Below are 16,396 nucleotides of genomic sequence, written 5' to 3'. Positions count from 1 at the left end.
CAAAAAACCCTACTCCCTTTATAAAGTAGTGGTCGTTTCTGTAATATATATAATATAGGTAATGATCCTGAATGGAAAAAATGCGACTCTAATTTACAGAGTAAGGGTACATTCACACTGAGTAAACGCTAGCTTATTTTGTAGAGTAAAATTACACTTGTAAATTTTGCTATCCCATTGACTTCAATGATATTTTTTTACAAGTGTAAAAATACGCCTGTAAAAAATACGCCTGTAAAAAATACGCCTGTAAAAATACGCCTGTAAAATGTCATTGAAGTCAATGGGATAGCAAAATTTACAAGTGTAATTTTACTCTACAAAATAAGCTAGCGTTTACTCAGTGTGAATGCACCCTAAGAGCTTACTTAGTGACCTCTATCCTTGACAGTAAGGAATTTAATTTGCTTACATTTGCCTGAATTGTTTCCATCCTACAGTTTTCACATTTCTTCATGATAAAGCTGAGCTTGCTCCATTAGGGGTCTTACTCTATATGACCTCACATCAGTGGGATTGTTCCGATCTGAACACACAAACAATGTAAAATAAGTGATCCTTTGCGTGTGCTGGAACGCTGAATTCCCACCTGCCACGCATTAGAGAAGGGGCTGCTGGCTGCAGGCTAAACAATTCTATATATAGGATTTCGAAGCAAAATCTCTTTTCCCACAGGACAAAACAGCATACGCCATAACTCAGGAATTTCCACAGGTTATTGAGGGGCAATGATGACTTGATCATTAGAAGGAAGAAAGAACCTGAAAACCTGTTAGCGCGTGTCTAAAAATCAGCGTTATCAGAGGATATATACTGTATATACACATATGTACTTTTGCATATACAGATGCATGCAGCGCCCTTATTTATTATGTGTTCTTTGTGGTTTTCCACTGGACTGCAGGTACTGTAAACCAATTGTCAGGGAGTTTAACGCTCCATATATTTCATTTCCCAGAATGCTCAGCATGTTATGATGTTACTGTGCACAAATCCTAAAGTGATATGCAGAGAATTAGCCACAGATTTTCCATGTGGAATGAAAACATAAGATCTAAAGTACAGTATAATGCATGTAAATGGGTTTTAAAAACACACAAAAAAGTAGAATTTTTTTCCCATATATTTGTTGAAGATTTCACCTATTGCTATGTAAAGAGTGAAGTCTGCAGCAAAACTTGTACGCAAGCCATAAGAATTTGCTGCAGATTTTAGGCCTCTTCCTTATTAGAATATATGAACATGATCTTAAAGTGAACCTCTCATATCTAAAATTTTATAAATTTAAAAGCATTTAACCAGCTTAGGCTATGGCCTCACTTTGAGAAACATTTTTGCTGCGTTTTTTCTCCCATTAAATCAATAGATAAAACGCCATCATTTCTGCAGGTAAATTTTGAATATGCAGCTTAAGGCTAAGGCCCCATTGGGCGGAAACGCAGCTCTAAAGCGCTGCGGGAAGAACCGCGGCGTGAACGCATTGTTTTTTCGCAAAGTGGACATGGGATTCCTATGAATCCCATCCTCTTTGTAAGGACTGTATAACGCCACAATTTTTACCGTGACGTTTCCGCCGCGGCCAAATCACAGCGTTTCCGGCCAGTGGGGCCCCGGCCTTACTGCGGCGTAATTTTTTCCGCAGTGTGTAGCTGGGATTAGCCAGAAACTCATTCACTTTGCTGTTACTGTAAAATGCAACAGTTGTTGCTGCTGTGTCTCTGCAGCAGGTAAAATGTTGCATTTCCACAACACGTGGCCTTAGCCTTAGGGTTTTACCTCCTCTCCTGTTTCCTCTCCCCTTCACTTCCTGATTTCAGCGACAAGTTGTGAGGCAGGCTTAGTCAGTGTGACAAACTGATTTACATATAAAGATAACAGAGGAACTGAGCAAGAAACTATCCTAGCCCTTAGGGGAAATTCACACCACTGTTTTACATCATAGGATGAGACCTACGGACATTAAAGGTAGTAGAAGGATGGATGAAGATGAAGCCCCCTGCATCTGAGTCTTTTCCCATTAACTATAATGTAAGTAAACATGGCAGACACTTACTCACATCATGTTTGTTTACTTTATTAATTAACTTTTTTTTTCCACAAAAAAATTTAAAAACATGGTGGAACAAAGCTTCCTTCATCTTTTTTACACGGTGGTGAATGTAGAAGAAAACCAGATGGAGGAGGCTCTGTCTGCATCAGCCAATTATAAACTTTTCCTTTAATCCCAAATAGATGACAGCAACGGACATGAAATAACAGTAGTGTGAAAGCATTTTACAGAGCTGTGAGACCGCGCCATTAGCCACCAACCACAGGGAAAAGAACAGGAGGTGCCGGGTACAGTCCGACCACTGCAGCCAGATAACCAAGGTAAAATGGAAATGAGATAGATAAAGCAATGTGTTGAGCCTTAAATATAATCCTGATGGGAAAACCAATTTAACTAAGAAACAAGTAAAAAAAAAAATTCATTCTGAATGGGTTATATGGATGGTCCTACTCACTGTACACAAAAACAGAGATAGCTGTCAATCACTAGGACAGCCCACTTGACTACAAAGTTCCTAATGAGCAGAAATTTATTACTGGGAAGAGAAATCACTGTCAGAGGAGTCTGGAATTGACCTATCCTCTATCCCTGAAGAAAACACCTGCATACAGGGACCAAGCCTAGCATACATGTGCAAGGGGGATATCAAGAGAGAATGCTGATGGATGTGAGGTATCTAATATGTTTATCCTGAGCAATGGCAGAAATAAAATTTTAAACAGCCTGACATCATAGGAGAAATCAAGGACTTAATAGAGTTTTTATGTGATTTTATGGATAAATGATCTCTAATGACCTAACTGGTTGACCGGTCAGTTCTCAGATTTCCTTGTCTGAAAATATAAGAACATGTGGTTCTACTAGAAATCAACAATTGTCTTGGAAGAATCTGCAGAAAATGAACAGTGTGTTGTACAATGTATACAGACATAACTCACATATCACAGTAGACTAATGGATGATAAACAGTCCAGGAATAAAACACATTCTTTACAATGTGTTGCAGGTCCCTGCGGCCCCACAAAGCTTCAAATAGATGGTCATTCACAAGTCAGGTCCTGCTTCATTTACAGACTTCCTCGGCTCCTAATACGTGACCCTAGTTACGATGGAAAGTTGAGATGCCCATCTGACAGAGTTGGCAAACACATTCAGCATCTTTCATTTTCCTATGAAATTCTCAATGGCTGGATCATTTTTCCTAAATAAAAAGTCACATTTCTATTTGGAACAGATCATTCTAATCTGCAAAATACACCAACACCTCTAATGTTGAATGCTAACCTTTCACGTAAAAAAAAAAAAAAAAGAAGGATTCTAAAACTCAGCACATCCCAAATGTATCACAGCTTCCAGAAATATCATGAACTTACATTGTTTTCTCTGCTCTAGTTAATACTAACAAACCTAGAATAATGTTTTCTCTGCTCTGGGTCAAACAGCGTAGCTCAGAATTCATGTATCTGAACTCCTGACACTGGAGAAAGTGATAATATGTCACCATACATTTCACTGATACAGTTAAGATAAAGGGGGGCAAGACCTCCTGTATGAGATAGAATGAAGTGCCGCTCTTTAAGGCCATCTAGTAATACTATAGTGGTGGTCACTGCAGGGGAAATTCCTGGCTGGCTGTGGCTTCCCTTGATAGAATCAGCTGCTTGCCAGGGGAACAGGGAGCAAGACCTGGGGCGATCAGCTGGTCATCCTGGTAGACACATGTCCAAAGTGGCTTGTCTGATGACACAACCCACTTATACAATGTTTTCAACCAAGCATTCAGACTGACAATTCTAGCCAGTGTGAGACAGCTTAGACCTCAGTTCATGGAGTTTGTATATTCTTTCCATGCTAGTGTTTCTTTCCTCTGGGTACTGAGGTTTTCCTCAACATGTCAAAAATATACTGACAAGTAAATTGTGCTCTTGTAAAACACCAAATTCTTATGCATATAGTTCTGCAAAGTGATGTAAATGTCATTCAGACTCTATTGACAGATGGGTGACAATTCATGCTTGTCGCCTAGTATCTATAATCCAAGAAAGAGACCAAAAAATCGCTGAAACAGCCAAATAGGACAGTGAGATATTTCGGGACAAATACAGAAATTTACATGTGATCTTATGTAAAAGTTTATCTATTTAGTTTTTCTAATGACTTTAGTAAGTCACAGTCCCAATGTATTCTACATGGTGTGCACAGTTTGTATTGCATTGACCTCTACCCCCTCTGTTACCCAGTCTTATACACACTGAGGCCAATTTCATAGGAAGCCAAATGTCCTATTACTATGTTCTCAGTGTGGGAGGAAACTGGAACACTAAAGAGAAATTTGTTCAGACTGGGTAAAAACACAAGAAACTTCTTCCAGATATTACCATGGTCACGTGTGAACTTGTGAACTTAATTTTACACGGTAAATTTAGTTCCAAAGCCTCTATGCCTTGCTTAACCAACTAACAGGCCCAAATAGGTAAGTAAAGAAGTAAAAACGAACAAAAACCCTTTGAAGTCCCAAATGTTACCAGTAAACTATGAAGCTACTTTTACACTATGTTCACATCTGCATAGACCTGTCCATTCTTCTGGTCCTGCGACAGAAAACAAGACAGCAATGGATTGCAGAAATGACAGAGAGCAACAGATCCCAAAGGAATCATTGACTATAATGGAGTATGCCAGACGTCTGTTTTTTTGCTAGACGAAAAAGGCAGGTTTGCAGGACTTTCTCATCTGGTGATTTCTAATGGGCACTGCATCAGAGACTCCAACACAGATTAAAGGGGCTCTATCATTGGGAAAAGTAATTTTTAACAAAGCCCATACTTGCATAGCCTTTAGAAAGGCTATTCCACACCTACCTTTTGTATGCTAATCCCTTCAGTAGTTTTTGAATGAGCCCATTTTTAGTGCTGTGTGTGTGTGTGCGTGTGCGCGCGCGTGAGAGCAAGGAGATAAGTCAGCAGCAGCAGTCTGTGCTGTACACACAGCACATAGTGCTTGCTGAGACTTCCGGGTGCAGGCTGGAGGCAAATTAGCATATGGACAAAAAACGGGCTCATTCAAAAACTACTGAGGCAACTTACATTCAAAAGGTATGTGTGGAATAGCCTTTCTAAAGACTACGCAAGTATGTGCTTAGTTAAAAATGAATTTTCCCAATGATAGAGCCCCTTTAATGTAGACTTAAGCCGTTTACTTTTGTTGTGTTGTTTGGGAGACATTGTTATTGTTTTCATTTGATATATTACATTTATATTGTTTGTTATGTTGAATAATGAGTTCTGTAATGATATCAATAAAATGAAACCCTACCGCTTATAGTTGGATGTTTTAGGCTATACTTACACCGCATATTATTTAGAATTAAAATTATGATGTGTTTTTCAACAGAAATACAGATCTGTTTTTGACATGTTTTCTGTTTTGACTCAGCATGTGAAATACTCCAAAGATGTGGCATGTGATTTCTTTTTAACATGTGTAAAAATACATGTGTAAAATGTTTCCAGTCAAAATCATTCAGACATTGTTAGGGGCCATATTTCAGGGCAAAATACAACCATTTTATGCATCAAAATACAGGTGCAAAACTGTAGTGTGAACATATTCTGCTGTAAACTGGTCTTGCATTAATCTTGCTACAAAAAGGATGTGGAGACAATGTGCAGACCAGGATACATCCATCGCGATTGTGACAATATTCTAGCCTATGATCCCTGATACATCAATGAAAGGAGACTACGTGGGGTTAGACACAAGATCACCAGACACTTTGAAGAAAGAAGTGCCTCTTGAACAGCAATGGCATATGGAATGGGGGAGAAAACATTTTTGTTCTCTGTGGTAAATTGCACTATTGGTGCAGGCTTAAAAATATGTCTGCAATTTCTGTTATGTGTTTACAGCAGTTTATAGGGCATAAAATTGCTGAAAGGTTCCCTTTAACTTTAGGTCAAGATTGTCTATTCGTCTTCATCATAAAGTAAATTATATCAAACATATTCCTATCTTGCTTGATGGAAGTCTTCCCTTTTAGATCCCAAATTCCTTACCTGCTGGAGGCCAGGCCTTAATGTACCCAGTACAGTGAACTACCGAATACTGAGCCTCTCCTTCTTTTACTGGTCCAAGCCCATTCCTGCAAGAAACAACAAACTACTATGTTATAGAGTATGGGAACTGATCATAGAATACTTACTTTACAGATGGCAAAAGTAGGAAATGCTATAAAATAACAGAATATTCTGACTACACATTCTCATAGTCATTAGAGATGAGCGAGTAGTAAAATATTCGAGATTCGTTTTGAGTAGAGCCTCAATATTCAACTACTCGATCGAATATCGAATCCCATTATAGTCTATGGGAAAAAATGCTCATTTCAGGGGAAACCACTATTCGACTAAAGGACAGTCACCAAGTTCACGAATAGCAGGAGGAGAGTGTTTAGGAGGAGCGAAGTGCAGTTGAGGAGTGTTGAGGAGCAGCGCTGTGCAGGGTCCGTGTGCTTGCAGCACACTGCCGCACGAATGATTTGTGCGGGCAGTGCGTGGCAAGCACACAGAACCCATTATAGTCTATGGGGTCTGTGCGCTTTAACTGCACAGCACTTGCAGTTGTGCTGATATTCTGTTCGGAGGGGTCCTCCTGTGGACTCCTTCCGGACGGGAGGCAGGCGCTAATGTGAACCGGCCCTAAAAGCAAAGTAGAAGGAGTAGGACATTGTGCGGGGAGAATAATAGACCTGCAGGATAGTATTTCAGCATCCTTCCTGCAGAACCAGCGTTGATTTGCCAATTGCTATACAGTGTACAGCATTCGGCCAATCAACGCTGGTTCTGCCGGAGGCTCGTCTGTAATGAGGAGAAGTCTAAGATCAGACCACAATGAAGACTGCTGTGGTCCGATCTTGGACTCCGCCTCATCACAGACGAGCCTCCGGCAGAACCAGCGTTGATTGGCCGAATGCTGTACACTGTATAGCATTTGGCAAATCAACGCTGGTCAATGCATTCCTATGAGAAAAAGTCAGCTCCCACATAACCACAAGCTGCCAGCTCTCCCGACTAGCAAAGACGAGCCTGCTGCAGAACCAGCGTTGATTGGCTGAATGCTATAGCATTCGGTCAATCAACGCTGGTTCTGAATTGAATCTTTACTGCGAATAGGAGTGGTATTCGATAGAGTACGAGTATTTCAAATACCGTAGTATTCGTTCGAATACCTACTCGATCGAATACTACTCGCTCATCTCTAATAGTCATCATTATTGCAGGGCAGCTAACAAAAACTATCAGAATCATCTAAATGGTGGTGGAATAAACAGAAGAGTATATGGTATTTCATAGCATACCCTTTTTATTTTCAATCATATGCAGTCCCTTTTGGGTTTAAAAAAAGAAATTCTTACCTGTATCGTTTTCGCATTGTGCTGATTCTGTTGAGAGGCAGATGATCCAGTGGGGCATTACCGCACCTACAGTACAGACAATGGCTCCATTATGGAGATGATCTTTAAAGCCTGTTTAGCACTGGTTAAACTAAGGCTTGTGATATTTCTAAATACATCATGAATGTTTTTGCACTAAACATAGGTCTAATATTAATGCCCGAGAGCCAGGTAGCTATACTGGACCATACTGGACACAAGCCAAAACTATGCAGCTCCTTGAGCAATGGCTGAAATTCCAGTAGGCCAATACACAATTCACAGATCAGGAACAGGAGGAAGAAAAATGCAGGGAAATCTCCCAGAGCACAGTCATTAAAGGTCCTTGTACTCAACACTAAGGCATCTTTCTTTCTTTGTATAGGAATGGATAGCTAGGGATCTCCTTGAAGGAATAGTGATAGAGGTTCAATTACAATTTCACCCTGCTAAGTAAACATACACTCACCGGCCACTTTATTAGGTACACCATGCTAGTAACGGGTTGGACCCCCTTTTGCCTTCAGAACTGCCTCAATTCTTCGTGGCATAGATTCAACAAGGTGCTGGAAGCATTCCTCAGAGATTTTGGTCCATATTGACATGATGGCATCACACAGTTGCCGCAGATTTGTCGGCTGCACATCCATGATGCGAATCTCCCGTTCCACCACATCCCAAAGATGCTCTATTGGATTGAGATCTGGTGACTGTGGAGGCCATTGGAGTACAGTGAACTCATTGTCATGTTCAAGAAACCAGTCTGAGATGATTCCAGCTTTATGACATGGCGCATTATCCTGCTGAAAGTAGCCATCAGATGTTGGGTACATTGTGGTCATAAAGGGATGGACATGGTCAGCAACAATACTCAGGTAGGCTTTGGCGTTGCAACGATGCTCAATTGGTACCAAGGGGCCCAAAGAGTGCCAAGAAAATATTCCCCACACCATGACACCACCACCACCAGCCTGAACCGTTGATACAAGGCAGGATGGATCCATGCTTTCATGTTGTTGACGCCAAATTCTGACCCTACCATCCGAATGTCGCAGCAGAAATCGAGACTCATCAGACCAGGCAACGTTTTTCCAATCTTCAATTGTCCAATTTCGATGAGCTTGTGCAAATTGTAGCCTCAGTTTCCTGTTCTTAACTGAAAGGAGTGGCACCCGGTGTGGTCTTCTGCTGCTGTAGCCCATCTGCCTCAAAGTTCGACGTACTGTGCGTTCAGAGATGCTCTTCTGGCTACCTTGGTTGTAACGGGTGGCTATTTGAGTCACTGTTCCCTTTCTATCAGCTCGAACCAGTCTGGCCATTCTCCTCTGACCTCTGGCATCAACAACGCATTTCCGCCCACAGAACTGCCGCTCACTGGATGTTTTTTCTTTTTCGGACCATTCTCTGTAAACCCTAGAGATGGTTGTGCGTGAAAATCCCAGTAGATCAGCAGTTTCTGAAATACTCAGACCAGCCCTTCTGGCACCAACAACCATGCCACGTTCAAAGGCACTCAAATCACCTTTCTTCCCCATACTGATGCTCGGTTTGAACTGCAGGAGATTGTCTTGACCATGTCTACATGCCTAAATGCACTGAGTTGCCGCCATGTGATTGGCTGATTAGAAATTAAGTGTTAACGAGCAGTTGGACAGGTGTACCTAATAAAGTGGCCGGTGAGTGTATGTTTTTTACATTTCTGTTACCCAGATGTAGAACTTTGCATTTGCCCCTGTTAAATACCATTTTGTCCGCCTCAGCCCATTGTTCCAGTGTGTCTAAGTCCTTTTGAATACACTCTCTCTCCTCTCTAGTGTTGGCTATTCCTCCTATCTTCGTATCATCTGCAAATTTTATGAGTTCCCCAATAATTCCATCGTCCAGATCATTTATAAAGATATTAAAAAGTACTGGGTCCAGAACAGAGCCCTGCGGCACCCCGCTTTTGACTTTCTTCCAGTTCGATGTGTAGCCATTTAGTATTACTCGTTGTGCCCGATCATTAAGCCAGTTGTGAATCCACCTAACTGATTTTTTGTCAAAGCCATACTTAATCATTTTTCAATAAGAAGGTTATGTGATACTTTATCAAATGCCTTACTGAAGTCAAGATATACTATGTCCACGGCATTCCCTTGGTCCAACCATTCAGTGATTTTGTTGTAGAAGGAAATCAGGTTAGTCTGACAAGATTTATTGGTCATAAAGCCGTGCTGGCTCTGGTTAATTAATGCCTTCCCATCCAGGTACCGAAGTAAATGTTCCTTGACAATTTGCTCAAAGATTTTTCCTGCTATCGAGGTCAGACTTACCGGCCTGTAATTTCCTGGATCGTCCCTTTTCCCCTTTTTGTAGATGGGGACAACATTTGCCCTTTTCCAATCTAAAGGGACCACTCCTGTTTCCCATGACTTACCAAAGATTATAGCAAGGGGTTCTGTTATTTCCTCTGCTATCCTCTACTGATAGGAAAAAATGTACGTTGTGTTCCCTGTATGGGACTCACAATCTACATTAAAAAAAAAAAGAAAATGCGTTCATCTCATGTATGCAAAAACACGACGACAAAGAAGAAAGCAATAAGAAGCATACATAAAGAAGAGACACTTGACCCAGATAATTATTTATAAAAAGTGAAAAATATAAATGTATAGCAACAAGTGAGCTAAAAACAATGAAACACATAAAGTACAACTGATTACCCGGTGAAGCATGGTACATACACTAATGTAAGTATAATCTCTTATACTTTTTGCTTTTAATTGTGTTTAACTCACTTTTGCCAATAAAATTATATTTGTCACTTTTTATAAATAATTTTCTGGGAACAGCTTCTCTTCTATTCGTAGGGATCTTTTTGACTTCTTCTTTGTTGTCATGCAAAATAAAATAAAACACCACTACCACCATTTACCATTTAAAAAAAAAAAAAAGTGTAAAAACCCGATTAAATGTAATTTTCTGATGTTTTTGGTAAAATCTCTATCTAATTTAAAAAAATGGATAAAATGTAGTACCTTGTAATCTGAAAAATAGCATCTCATCATCTGAAAAAACAGGTTTATTGAAGGCACATATACTTATTGGTATTACCTCATCCGGCAGATGAATGAACGCCGTGATCCCATACACATTCTCATGGATGACTGCTGACCCTCTTTCTTCACTGTGCCCGTTTTTAAATCCAAAATCCGTCCTAGGTACAGAAAAACAAAAAAATTGAATTATTGTTTTTCTTCCTTCTCAGTTTCTTATTAAATTTAGATTTTCAACATGTTGACTCTACACGAATACTCATATTTCTAAAGTGGACTTCACAAGGATAGAAAGGGCAAATCGCGGCGTTTACGTCCTGTGGGGCCCCGGCCTAAAGGGGGCATGGTGCTCATGCTGCAGCTTCTCCAATGTTTACTTCAGATTCAGTCTGTACTCAAAAAGCCACAATTTTAGGAGTCGCTGAACTGGGTACTGCTGCAATACTCAAAACAGTTAACTTGCAATACCCAGCTTAGCCGCAAATAAGAATTTGTAGATCTGAATGTGGACAGTGTCCAGACTAGACCCGGAGTAAATACTGAATAGGTTGTAGTGCTTGCATTTACACTGACGCTCTTTCAAACATCTTAATGGCGGGCTACTGAGATTTGGACCCCACAGATCTAATATTGATGGTCTATCTTTAAGCATACCTAAACATTTAAATAGCATTGGATTTTCTGGTAGCATGTGCTTCAGTATATTGTAGTATCCTTTTGTAATGAATTTCGGGCCCTGTCCGGCCTGCGCTGAAATCTACTTTGACTGTTTCTCTATTGCCAGCAGAAATCTACTGAAACGTTGGTGGATGGGCTCTTGTATAAAGCAGGGATGTTGAGGAAGAGTCTCACTTTAAACAGTTATATCTTTGGGATATAAAACTTAGATCAGTGGTTCTTCTGTTATATGATAGAAGAGATTCTCAGACATCACCAATTGAAGACACAGTGGGGATTGTTATATTTATATGCAGTGGCAGCTCTTCCTGACTGTATTTTTATTTTATATCTCTGGAAATAATACAGGTAGAATCCCTTCTTTCATACGACGGCAACAACTTAGTTTTATCTTCCATTCTTATTCCAAAAGAGTCAATTACTTTTTACGGTTCCCATAGGCAGTGTGACATGGGTGGAGAAGGATCACTATATAAGTTTCCGACTCTGAGTCTGAGTGCACTTATTGATCAGGAACGGCGGAGGCTAGATAGAAAGTTCCTTCTGTGATGGAATCAGTAGAATGGTGTCTATTAACAGACGCTAAGCACTAGAATTGATAGAGGAGGTGAAATTAATTATTACAATTTTTCTTAAATCAGAATCAAAACCAAGAAATCTTAATGAGTCAAATGAAATGATAAAATTGCAAACTCCAAAAAAGCTATTTTTCCCCCTTTTCTCTCTTCTTAGGAAATTTGGGATTCTAGGTTATGGTGTGGGGTGAATAGGGAGCATTAATATGATGGGAGAATTGGATAATGAGGTTATATTGAGATATTAATGTTCTTTCCTTTGGTTTTGTTTTAATACAAGATGTAATATGACAAAAAGCTCATTAAATTAAAAAAAAAAAAAAAAAAAAAACAAACAGATTTAATACTACTACATAATTTAATATATCACATTAACTTAATCTCATCAATTGTGAAATGCTCTGAACTCGCTCTTGTATAATGGAATACCAAATTTCCACGTTTACACTAAGCCAAAATTCAGCCATGGCTCTTTAATATATAAAAAACATTACACTTCAACATTGGTATGGTTATGTCATTGTACATTCGCTGATGTCCAATAAATCTTTCCATGTCTCTATGTTCTGTGACTTTATTTAGTATTCGTGTTCTCTCTGCCAGATACTCCGTGAGCAGGTTGTCCTGACCCAGTCACATATCTATCATTAAAACTGTCATAACTGCATAAATGACACCACCTTCCCTTGCCTACATTAGGTGGTAAGGAAAATACCATTGTCCTAACCCACCCTTTCCCCTTGTCCTGTACTATAAAGAGCCAGGAACAGAGTTCAATTCAGCTACATAAAATACAAAAATCTTCTAATAAAAACCTTTGTATAATGTTTGCAGAGAGAAGAACACATGCAAATACAGAATTTAAAGTCACAGGTTGAATCCTACCTGTTATTTAACTATAGCCATCGGTTATATTAGTAACATTTTCTAAATGCCCATAAGGTCAAGTACTGGCTTCACACAGATACTAACAAAACCTGGTTGGTACAGTAGAAAAGTCTGAAATACTGGGCCATAAGTGTTCGCTACATCCATCACAATCTTTTTTTAAACTACTGTGAGAAGTAGCTACAGCAATACGATACATAAATGGGAACAACTACATTCATATCCACATTGACAGGTCCCAGAATTTACCCATTTTTGACTATCTTCATCCACACACCAGATTGCCAGGGGAGTTGAAGTGACATCAGGGTAACTGCATATGTGGCACATTTTTCCTCCTTATGTCCCTGGTCAAAACAGGAGCTGTCATCTCTCCTGACAGGTCTGTTTCTTCTCTGCACCATGCTGTTTCTCTATTAAGATGGCTGCAGCAATAATGTACTTTCCACCACACATTACTGTGGCAGTAAATCAATGGCCTGTGCCAATAAGGCCACTAGCTGCAGTGGTCACATGTGGTAGACGGTACATCATCACTGCAGCAATGTAAATTGGAGACCAGCAGACATTGGAACTGTGGGGAAATTTAACAAGGCAGTGCCTTGGACCTATCTTGCATCATAGACTTCTTTGGTGGATTAAGGTAGAATCCATCCCAAAGTTAGTACGACTTGACCTCTCCTGGTGCATGCGATTTGGATATATAGCACCAACATATTCTGCAGCAATGTACAGAGGTAGGTCTGAAACTGCCCATTCACATGAGATAAAAGTTACATAAACAATCCAAGGTTTATAGTTTTCTAACCACCCCCAGTCCCCCCCCCCCCCTCCCACAGCAACTGCATTGAGATAAAAGGATATAAAGATTGGGCATGTTGGAATTAAAGACGACCAATCCTTTGTTCCCACGGGAAATAAGTTGCTATCAGGAATCTGGCAGCTATCCATTCCCCCCTGTACTCTGAAATAGACATGTACAGGCTGAGCCAAGAGTACACGTGTATTATGCAGTGTGGTGAAATACCTGTTGGCTGAAGAAGTCTTGAGCTGACAGCTATTGCATATGTATGTTCAGTTTATTATCTCTTTTGAGACCTTTTAGCATAGTTTTAGCATTATACTGTACTGATAAGCTGCAACTTTGTTCTCAGTTGGGAACTCTTTTCTGTATCTATGAGCATATTTGAGGTTTTAGCACAAAAGTTCCAAAGTGAAGCAATGAAGTTCCAAAAGTGAATGATCACTGCCAATATCTGAGGCATTATTCACAGATACAAAAGAGTCATTTTATTGTCCACATATGCGAGCAAATCAGTAGTCTGAAAGCAGTCCTACAGCAAAACTGCAAAAAAGTGGCAAACCTGGCATGCAGATAGTGTGCCCTCTAGTGGCGGACACATTTATTTGTCTATGAAAAGTGCACACTTGGCAAGCTTCTAAAAATAGGAATTACACCAACAAAGTAATATGTAAGTCAAAGTTCAAGTCAAGACAAAAATAGCTATCCTTAAACATGTGACTACCTTAGTTTAATGGATACAATTCTGTGGTTTAGTAAGTTTTAGAACATACAGTTATGTAGCTGTTTTTAACATATTTTCTGAATGAATCAGTGGCCAAAAGAAATGTATGAAGTGATCCTGTCCGAACAAAACATCTGTACTCAATGACTACTACATACTTGGAAGCAGCCATAAACAAGAGCTTTTTCCTATCGAGATGTAACCGTATTGTCATTGAAAGAGTAAGGCCTTATGCACACAACAGTTGGCCCATTTCTGATCTTATTCACATGACGGTGAAAGATGCCTGCATAACATCCGTTTTTTGGATGGCCATCAGACGACCATTTTAAAAATAGTAAGAGTGAACAAGTCTATTCATATGTCAGATGGCTCCTTCTTGCTTATACCTTTGGCCTTCCTTCCAGAGCAATAATGGACAGGAATGCCGCACGTCATATTCACATATTAAACGCAGTTGTAGCCTAGTACCAAGGATTTCCATATGAACAATCTTATTATCATCTCTGGCCAGCTCTGAACAATCTCGGATAAACAGGCCGTCATACACAACGGTACTTTACATTTTTCCCTGCATTCCTCCTCCTTATCTACTTGGCAGCCGATATCCGGACACATCTGATTTCATTTGGATTTTTAGTAGCTGAAGAACATCTGAAACTTGGGTTCCATGTTGTGTTAATTAATGACAAAGTGATTATAAACACAAGACTGTGTGACATGTGGCTTATGTGGCTTCTGTGAACAAGTGCCAGGCTGTTCCGGTATTGGGCTGCTTTGGTAACAACAGCCATGTGTCTGCTGCACCACAGCCACCTGTGACACATTATAAGAGTTCATAGGACAGTCACTAAAGATCCCCATTTCCAGGACAATGTCCCCTTCTGCTCTCGAAGCTCCCCATTTGGCTTCTGAAATGATATATTGCGCAGATAAATGCATCGGAGAAGAAGTTTATTCTATTGCAGGCTCCCATACAATATTACAGGCGATTCTCCATTTTAATCTTGATTTGTTTTTTTGTAACAAATTAAAGTTCAGTGAGCTGAGAGTAAGAAGTCATCACATATATGTGATGCAGGTTTCCTTGTCCTACTAACTCAACTACTGCTATAGTGAAGAAACTGATCATAGTTTGGGGCAGGGAGGACAGGGACTGTATGGAATACATAGGACTCTGTGGCACTATTCTGGTGAAAATCAGAATCACTAATTTTTGGATCAAGGTGAATTGATTGAATTAATTTGATAAATTGCACAATCCTTCCTAAATTATAATAGAAATAAACCATTAAACAAATGAAGGTTCCCAATGAATGACCGTATCCAGTGGTTTTGGAAACTGTGCGAAACTGCTATAAAAAGTAACAATCCAGTTTACTTGTGAAAACCAGGATACCCCACTAGTCCAGTTTCATGCAGCATGCTACTGCACATATTTGCATCTGTACTATAGTTAAGTGTCCTGGTCTGACTGCGGGTGTAGTAACCTGAACTCACAGCACCATAGATCCTTGTTCGGGTTAGATGAGACCCACGGTGACACCATCACAGACCACTATGATGCTTGAATCTGGGACAAGCTGACATATCAGACGACCCGATCTATGAATAAAGACAGTCGGGTGTGATCTGTAGTCACAGTCATTATAATAATCATGGAAATCTCTGCTATCAGAATTGTGACAGGAAAGTCCATCTTACCAGGACAAGAGTGCTGACACTGATAACCAGAGGTAAAAGTGCCGGCGTATGACAATGCTAATGGTCTCTCTTCTCTTCACTGCTCTTGTAATCTGCAAATTTCAGAACAAGCCATTGCTACATGTGTCATTAGCTTTGGCTTGATGTAAAACCCTTGCAGCAAAGTTGTCAATGTAAACTACTCTTGGCCATAAGTTAAGGAGGAATTCTACCTTTTGACACCACTTTACAATTCATAAAGAGATATAATAGACATAAAACATTGATTTTCTGTGTAAATCCACTCACACGTCATGTTTTACCATTGCTACTATTTATCGCCAGGGGTACGCTTTTCTGCATTGTGGTTGGAAGTTATTTAAAGAAAAAGTTGTAGTAAAATGTTCCTACAACTGCTTCAAAGGAAAACCATGTCACGGTACCACATGTAACAGACACTATCTAATTTCATGCAAGTGTTTTCTCTTAACAGTAAAGTCATAAAAATGCAAACAAAATCCATAAAAAGC

At 39.8% G+C, this 16,396-nt stretch overlaps 1 protein-coding gene across 2 annotated transcripts in view; it reads right to left on the bottom strand.

Moving 5' to 3' along the window:
• The window catches only part of ARNT2 (aryl hydrocarbon receptor nuclear translocator 2), an 88,157-nt gene that overhangs the window by 26,327 nt on the left and 45,434 nt on the right, over positions 1-16,396 (bottom strand). For both annotated transcript variants that reach the window (XM_075273305.1, XM_075273306.1), the window contains 3 exons: positions 10,575-10,677; positions 7,464-7,529; positions 6,106-6,191 (listed from right to left, as the gene is read on the bottom strand). In XM_075273305.1, the coding sequence (XP_075129406.1) occupies positions 6,106-6,191; positions 7,464-7,529; positions 10,575-10,677 (255 nt within the window). The remainder of the gene's footprint in view (positions 1-6,105; positions 6,192-7,463; positions 7,530-10,574; positions 10,678-16,396) is intronic.

The sequence above is a fragment of the Leptodactylus fuscus genome, chromosome 5, assembly GCF_031893055.1.
Source record: "Leptodactylus fuscus isolate aLepFus1 chromosome 5, aLepFus1.hap2, whole genome shotgun sequence".
Lineage (NCBI taxonomy): Eukaryota > Metazoa > Chordata > Amphibia > Anura > Leptodactylidae > Leptodactylus > Leptodactylus fuscus.
Note: the sequence above shows the minus strand (reverse complement) of the source record. Positions and strands in the feature narration are given on the sequence as shown.